General features: G+C 30.2%; 1 protein-coding gene across 1 annotated transcript; it reads left to right on the forward strand.

Moving 5' to 3' along the window:
• The first annotated feature begins 4,826 nt into the window (after window positions 1–4,826).
• Window positions 4,827–6,527, forward strand: LOC145135517 (histone deacetylase HDT1-like). The gene is made up of 3 exons (XM_079069783.1): window positions 4,827–4,968; window positions 5,816–5,886; window positions 5,950–6,527. The coding sequence occupies exons 1-3, from the start codon at window positions 4,956–4,958 to the stop codon at window positions 6,313–6,315; spliced, it is 450 nt and encodes a 149-aa protein (XP_078925909.1). The 5' UTR covers window positions 4,827–4,955; the 3' UTR covers window positions 6,316–6,527.
• Window positions 6,528–9,067: the final 2,540 nt, after the last annotated feature.

Here is a 9,067-nt window from a genome sequence, read left to right on the forward strand (position 1 = left end):
GCCGAGAAATATCTTATTCCTTAATTTGTACGTAAAAAATTAAGGTGAATAGGAATATAAAATAGATATTACTAAGCATTAATATAAATAATTAAAAAGGATATGTGGATCTCCTACCACCGGTTAAAGACAACATACCTCTCTAGTGGTATCGATTCCTATGTGAAATTGAAGTAATCATTCTATGTACATCTTGTTTTCTAATTACATAAACAAATATGAGTAACCAAAATGATCTCCTACCACCGGTTAAAGACAACATACCTCTCTAGGTATGATGTTATAATTGAAAGAAAATGATACAAAGGGTAAAATGATCATTTTTATCATTCAGCACAACAATTCAGAGGTTCCAACCAAACAACATTTAAAAATTCAAATCTTAAAAATTCAGACCCTCTTAGAAATTCAGACCTCTTAAAAATTCAAATCTTAAAAATTCAGATCTTGCCGAACAGCCCCTTAGTTGTGGTAACTTAGTAAGACATATGAAATATATGTAGGACAAATTATTGACCTATATTTAAATTATCACACCACTCTAGGACATAATGCATAACTTTATATTTGCATCTAGGGATTATTTGAGCATGAAACCCTTGTTAAGGAAGTTCTCTTTCCAGAAAAAAAAAATTATAGTACTCACTATTTTAATTAACTATTGTTATAATTTATTAAATTTTAATTTTTTTTATGATGTTTTAATTTCATCATGAATATTATTTAAATTATCAACTACTGTTTGTAATGTAACATAATTTATTTTATAATTTCATGTTATTTTTAACTATTACTATTGTTATAAATTAATTTAAAAACAACTTAATTGAATTTTAGTTATTATATTTATCATATTTAGTAATTTCCTTTCAACTATTTTAAAAAACATATGTTGGATTTTTATTACTTTAGTTTTTTAAACTTTACATTTTATTTTTAAGTTTGTTTGATATATTAATTTAGGTTATGTATTTAACACTATATTGAAGTCAACAAATTTAGTATATCATATTGATAATTCAAGAAGTCTTCAACTTATGATAATGTTTATAATTAACAACATGTTTAATTTAATTAATTAAATATATTATGTGGAAATATGAAGAGTTAGGAGTTCCAAAATTTTATCTTTAAAATGATAATGGTTTACATCCAATATTATATTAAAACTAATAAATTAAGTATAATATGTTAAAAGTTAAAAGAAAAACATAATTTTATAAGTAGAAGTAAAGATATTATTTTAATATTGAAATTTAGTTTATATATGATTACACTTTAGGTTTGATATTTATTTAACCTTATTAACCAACTTATAATTATTATTAGAAAGAAATTTGACATGGGAGTTTCAAATGAATGTGGTGGAAGGAAAAATGCATGAGAGTTTCAAATGAATGTGGTGAATGAAAAAATGCTTCCTTTATAATATAATATGATATGATGATATAGATTTTTTAATATGGTTCTTCCTAATGAAAACCTAAATTGATTCACCCTAACAATGTACAAAAACAAAAATCCAAAAGTAATTTATTTTGCATCATAATTATGCATCGACAATGACACTAACTAAAAAATATAAACATAAACATAAATATACCTTATCATCAACAATGACCATCTCCAAACCCATTATGTCGTTATCATTTTTATGATTGACTGCTTCCCACATCCTACATAATCGCACTTTGATAACCCAATCATTTTTGGATAGATTAAGGTCACTTATGTTTGTATATGCCATCGGTCAAACTTGTGAGTACAAATGTAGTTTTTTATGTAAGTGAAGTTCACTATTTATATTAATCATATTTGAATTGTTTTCTAAAATATTATGTTTTCCACTAACAACACATTAATTATGATGTAACTGAGATAATAAATATTATTTTTCACATTTAATTGTTGTATAGCATTTGTGGCATTTAATGGTTTTAATACCAATTAAGCTTTCTACTCATGAGTTACTCGTGAGCTACAATTATTTTTAACATGGAGTAACTAAAGAGCCAAATATTTTTTGATTTACAAATATTTTATACTAATAAAGAATTCAAGATAATTATTCCGTTATTATAGATGTACCTAGTCTTATTAAAGGTAATGTTTCAAATTATATTTAAAAATTAATAATCCACACTTAATTAATATTAGTATAATGTAATATAATGTCACACGCATGTGAAAGAAGAGATAAATGTTTATATATAGCTACATATTTCGAATTTTTCTGTAGCAATAATAAGACCAAGTTTTGTTTTATGTAACTTTTTTTTGTTGAAAAATAAAAAAAAATTATATCTTCTTTATATTGGGATAAAACTTTAATTCTTGATTCCATTCTTTTAATACTTGTTTAATCTAATGCAACTCATGAATATTTAAACCGTTGGACATATTTTTTTAATTGCTTAGTGGTTCGAAGAAAAAGGCAAAAAGTTGTATATTTATCTCTAGATTTTTTGTATGGTATTTTCGAAAATTGAATATATTTAGCCTTTGAAATATGAGCTTCATGGAGTGGCTTAAATTTTTAATGTGATTATCATTATCTCATATGAATTATCATTGATTATGTGCGATTAATTATTTTGAAGGTGAAAGGTGTGGGGGTTTCAAAAGCATGAGGTTTTAGCAAATTATTGTGGGGGGTTTCAAATGTGGTATTTTCGAAAATTGAATATATTTAGCCTTGAAATATGAGCTTCATGGAGTGGCTTAAATTTTTAATGTGATTATCATTATCTCATATGAATTATCATTGATTATGTGCGATTAATTATTTTGAAGGTGAAAGGTGTTGGGGTTTCAAATGCATGAGGTTTTAGCAAATTATTGTGGGGGGTTTCAAATGCATGAGATTCAAGAAAAAAATGCAAGGTTTATAAGTATATATATATATATATATATATATATATATATATATATATATATATATATATATATATATATATATATATATCCTATCAAGCCACTACGAACTAGATATTTCCGATGAGGACTTGAAGAACAAAATTCTAAAGGAGGTGAAAAGTTTGATTTTGGGCCTTTGATTTTTATACATATTGATTTTCTCGAATCCATCTTCTTTCTGGGTTTGTGAGTAACTTTAGTTTCGCAAATTCATCTGCATTTTCAACTTTGAATTTTAAACGTGAAAAGATCTGGATTTAGTGATGGTGGAACAAGAAATCAAATATAGATGAGGGTTTTATTTATTTATTTGTATATGGTGGATTTCTAGAGGTGGCAAGACTAAATTTGTTCGAACTTTGCTTTGATTACTTGTCTCAGGACTTTTTTTTTGGTTTCATTTGTTCTTGAATCATTGGTATTTGGGTTAACTCAAGTTCGTCGGATTTGCTCTCAAGGATTGTATTTATTGTTTCAAGTTCATGAATTGCTACAAGATTGCTTCAATTACGTGTCCCAAGGACATTACTTTGATTTTATCTGGTTTGTTTATACTTGGTAGTAGGTATTATTGGAGAAGATAGCCATTTGTCCATTTGTAGAAATGAAGAAGATGCGAGGGGATGGGTGGGCGGGACCAATATTTTATCAAACAACTGGTTTAAATATCAAAATATCATATTTATCTAGTTTAAAATATAAATATTATATTTACCCTTTATAAATATTCAAAATATCAAATTTACCCAAATCTTTATTTATAATATTTTAAAATATTTTATTATCATTCAAAAATCTTTACTTTTATCAATTTACTATTAAACCCCTTCTATAATAAATCTATAACTTCATAAACATATTATAATCAGAGGTAGAAATGTCCATGGACTCGTTGAAGTTCTCTCCATGGACTCGTTGTCAGAGGTAGAAATGTCCAGATTAGTTCATCCTCTTATGGAGTTTTAACTTCAGCCATGTAATTCGTCGAGAGTTATCGAATTCAATCCATTTACTTTGTAGTTTTGTAAGTTTTCGTGAGTAATTCAGAGATTTGTGCATAGTTATATGTAGAGTTCTGATTACAATTGAATTTTCACAGATTAGGATTTGGAGTGGAACTTGTTCATTCTCCAATTGCATTATTACCAAATTCATTCCCAAGAGTCATTGTAATCAATCTTGTGAGTTGGCCCCATTTCCAGTGAGTTATTGGATCGAGTTAGTTTGGATGGCAAGTTTTTGCAGGACACTCATTGAAGGTTTTTCTCACAAATGATTTGTTCAAAGCTAGTTTAATTAATATAAAAATGAAAATGATCACATTCTCTTTAAATTACAAAACTGAGAAAGTGGACACCTTTACCTCCAAGATTCTAAATATACACTCCAGGAAGCTACAGATTTGAAAGAATGAAGTTTCTTTATATCGAAATTAACATTTGTGATAATTTGTGTGGAAATGTCAATAAATGTGACCGGAGGTGGAGGTGGGAATGGATAAAATGTATGTCGATGTTGATTTGGCCGGGCAGTTTAATGGTGATTATGAAATGTTTATGGAGATATAGATTTTTATAAAAAGGGTATAATAGTCAATTGTTAAAAATAAGGATTTTTAAATGATTATAAAATGTTTAAAAATAAGGATTTGGGAAATTTGATATTTTGAATGTTTATGAAGACTATATACGATATTTAAAAATTAAATTGGATAAATATGATATTTTGATGTTTAACAATGACATATACGAAATTCTCCCTTAATTTATTAAATAAATAAACAATAAACATTAAATTAATTAGAAAAGAAATATACATGGGCAATATAGTTTATAGTTTTTTTGCGCAACAAAAACATATAATAGGGACGGTCCGAATTAAAAGAAGATGTTAGGATTAAACATGCAAATTATTCCTAACCACCATTCATGTAATTTACCCTTACAATTCCGTATTCGTTTCTTCCAACCCCTAATCTGCTTACACAGACTTCTATCTCCTTCTTTCACGAAACACGAACCTTTCTCCTTCTTGCAACAATGGAGCCTTGGAGTAAGTTTCTATTTTGGTACCTAGCTAGACGCTCTGTTTGTGTCTTCCTTTTTCATTTATGTCGTTAAGTTAGGGTTTTTTGTTACGATGAAAATTCAATTCATCGGGTCGTTTGTTTCCCTGTCGTAGAATTGTGAATATGTTTTGTTTGTTTATATTTTCATGTAATTGTTAGATGCTTCGTATATATATTTTATTTTCACTATTGTTATCTGTGTTGGCTTTTCGTCGTCGAATTCAATTAGAATGTAGCTTTATGTATCTCTTGGAATACGCTTTGGTCCTTTAGGCAATATGTGCTTCAGCTTGCTTGTTTGATTCCTTTTCGTTTGAAGAGATTTGTATTTGTTATTGTGAAAGGAGGATGTTTAAGCGTTGGTCTAGATTTATAGTTCTGTTATATCTTTTTCATGTGGGTTAAAGGAAGACTGTTAGCAACTACTATGCAGGATGCTAGAACTCTTCTTTTAGGTACACTATGTGTTATTATACATGAATCAGAATTTGGTAGATTTTATATTTATGCATTTATGTATATGCATATATCCTTTTAAATGGGTTAAATGTTGGATTTATAAGATTGTATGGTCTTTGCAGTAATGGTCCGGCTATTCTTCAAATATTCTGATTTGGGGTATTTATATATGCATTGTGCTTATGGTTACCTTCTATGAGCACTTTGTTATATGCATTCTTAAAGTATAATGTTAAAATTTAGTTGGGTGTCTTCATATAAGTTGCTTTTAACATTAGTTTTCTGTGTTGTTGATCACGATATAATTGTTATATTTATTTAAGCTGTTGAATTTTATCTCTTCTTGCAAACACTTATATTCTCTTGATACAGCTGTTGAAGTTAAAAGTGGTCAGTCATATCCTGTAAAACTTGGTAAAGGCAAGGTTTTGTTTCTTTCACAGGTATAAAACAATTTGCTACAATATATGATATGTTCATATCTAATTAAGTTTCTTGGTACTCAGGCTAATCTTGGAGTATCGAAGAAGAAAACAAACACAAACGATTATGTTTGTTTGCAAATCACTTACGATAACAAAAAATTTGTTATAGGAACCCTTCATACTAAAAGGCTTTCAATACAAGTATATGGTTTGTTCTTTGACAAAGACATATATATCTCACATGACTGGAAAGATGGAAGTGTGTACTTTTATGGATACACATGTGAACAACCTCCCGACGAACTATCTGGAAAGAAGAGAGAAAAGGAATCTGCAAGCAAGATCCATGGTACTGACAAGAAGGCGAAGATTACTAATACTACCCCTTCCACGATTGGACAAGTGAGAGTGATGAGGGTGAAGGATTTTGTTGGAGAGGGGGATTAGTTTTTAATAGGGGAATACTTCGTCTTCATTCATCCTCAAATTGTTTGGTACATGTAATGACACATCTAATCTTCTCTTGATAGTATATTATGACTAGCCTTTCCTGTAGCTTTTTATACAAGTTGTCACTGTTCATTGCTGTTGTGATGTTTGCTTAAATGATATGTCTACCATTTCTTAACCATATAAAATCTCTTTCGTGTTTAGGGTTATTCATACTCTTTACAAATCTTAACAAATTGATTAAAAATACATTTGAATTATTATTTCAATTTTACATCTCTAATAATAGGAATCCACAACAAATGATAATAAAATGGTTTAAACATAATACATATTACTTGTGTCACAATGTTAAATGCATGTTTATCTAATGCAAAATATATTTAAATTATTTAGTCCAACCATAAGCACTTGTGTTTTAACAAATATTTTATAACCTTTAAATAAATATCATTTAAGACTCAATACATTTTTAAATACAAAACGTAAATTTTTTGTTTAAAACTATTAAATTCTCAACTTTTTATCTACACTATTATTCTTTATATTATCTAATTAAATTATGAGAAAATTATTAATCTAGCCCAATTTTTTAATCATTTTCATTTAATAGCCAATAATTAGCCAATAGTAAAGAATAGCGACCGAAACCACACCAGAGAGATATCAAGGATGCAAATTTTACCTACGGATTCAGGTATCTACGAGTACCCGACCCTAATGAGGTGGGTATATCCGTCTTAACGGGTAATGAGGCGCGAACAGGTCTTGATTTTCATGCCCGAAGCGGGGACGAGTATTGTAACGACCCAAATTTTTTCTACAATAAATATATGGGGAATTATCAGAGTTTTCTATAAAAATGCAGAATTCTGGTCTTTTGAAAACATTTTACCTCCTAGGATATTATTGGGTTTACAATGAATCATAACCACAATTTAAAGCAACAAGGAAAATACCAAATAAAAATCTATATCTAGTCAAAGTTCTTGTGCTTCTATCTCCTCTCTCATACAACAACTACTACCTAGCTACTACCTGAACTTGCAAAAACATGAAAAGTTTACATCGGACATATGAGTAATATCATAATCTGTTTTCATGTTATCATATTCTTCTTCTATACTTTCTTTCTGTACATACTCTAACATTTTGTTCTTTTTTTTCTCATACTCTGTCATTCTAATCTCATACTCTTCTTATTTTTTCTCATATCCTTCTCAACTTACCACATACTCATCTCATGCTCTATCTTCACCTATTCTCATCTCTCATTTCATCTCTATACTTTTCTTATCATCTTGCTATGTCATCATCCCATCTTATCTTATGGCATGCCCTTCCCATACTCTTACTCCACTTTCATCTCATCTCATACTCTTTGTATGCCTTTCTCATACTTTTCTTACATTTTATCTCTTTATCCTCTACTTCTCATGCTTTATCATTTTATTCTCATTTAGACTAATGGTCCAATCATAAATAAGAGAACTTCATCTATCATATATGGGGACAACATAACTTTGACCTTACCGAGTACAATCATCCATACTTAGTCCCCTCTTTCTGATCCCTCGCGAATCCTTTAACATTCTTCTTCTTGTAAATCCCTCGCAGATTACAATGATGCCTCACACTTGATCCATCACAGATTATATCAGGGTTCTTAAAAGAACTGTCTTACTTTGTCCCACACACGGAACCCTTTCTCTATATTCTCTGACCACACACAATCTCATTCCTATAGTAATCATCTATCTATATTCCCGAAGGAATCATAATCTCATTTAACACTTCCTCTGTTCCAAGATTCTCAAGATCCCAAGCATCAGATGGTTTCCTCTTGCGAGATGTCGTGGTCTTCACAGTGAGGTCGAGCCGAGTCTTCTTTGAAGGAGGGATCTTTTACTTCTTCACCATGAGCAAACCGCTAGACATGGCATCTTCAAGCTCAGATAAGACGAATCGAGCACTAGAGCGAGTGTTTTTGGATCCTACACAATAAGAAGGATTCCTATAAGTTCAGGATCTTGATGATAAAACAAATAAAAACACTAAGAATGATCCTTACTGTAACACCCAAATTTTCAAAACAATTTTTCACTTTTTAAAACCATATAAATTCATCCACAATTGCTTTCAAAAACAATGTATCAATTTTATCTCACTACAAATCCCAAGATCAAATCATAATAAACTCTGCGGGTGTGTGTACAGATCATGCCGGCGCCTTCCCGCGATCACCACTGGTACCTGAAACACATAACACATAACACCGTAAGCATAAAGCTTAGTGAGTTCCCCTAAATACCACTCTAACACATATTAGCCACTCGAGGCTATGACTCTGCTGACCCTCTGGTCAGTGTGTCTCAGTGGGACCCTCCAGTCCCAACTCTCTGTGGGCTCTCTAGCCCTAACTTATGGACCCAAAGGTCCTAACTCTGATAACTCTGGATCATGCATATCACATATCACAATAAATCTCGACACATAAATAGCATACAAATACACTGGCACATAACTATAGAACATAACACACATTAGCCACTCGAGGCTATAACTCTGTGGGCCCTTGGGCCCTAACTCTGTGGACCCTCTGGTCCTAGCTCTTTGGACCTTCCGGTCCTAACTCTGGTATACACACAGCATAAATCACATAGAAATAATGCTGTGCCACAAATCACATAGATAGCATACAATAACTCTGTCACATAACTCTGTTACCATTCTAGGTAAAGTATAGTGA

This window comes from Lactuca virosa, chromosome 9 (genome assembly GCF_052849685.1).
Source record: "Lactuca virosa cultivar CGN04683 chromosome 9, Lactuca_virosa_CGN04683_v6, whole genome shotgun sequence".
Taxonomy (NCBI): Eukaryota; Viridiplantae; Streptophyta; class Magnoliopsida; order Asterales; family Asteraceae; genus Lactuca; species Lactuca virosa.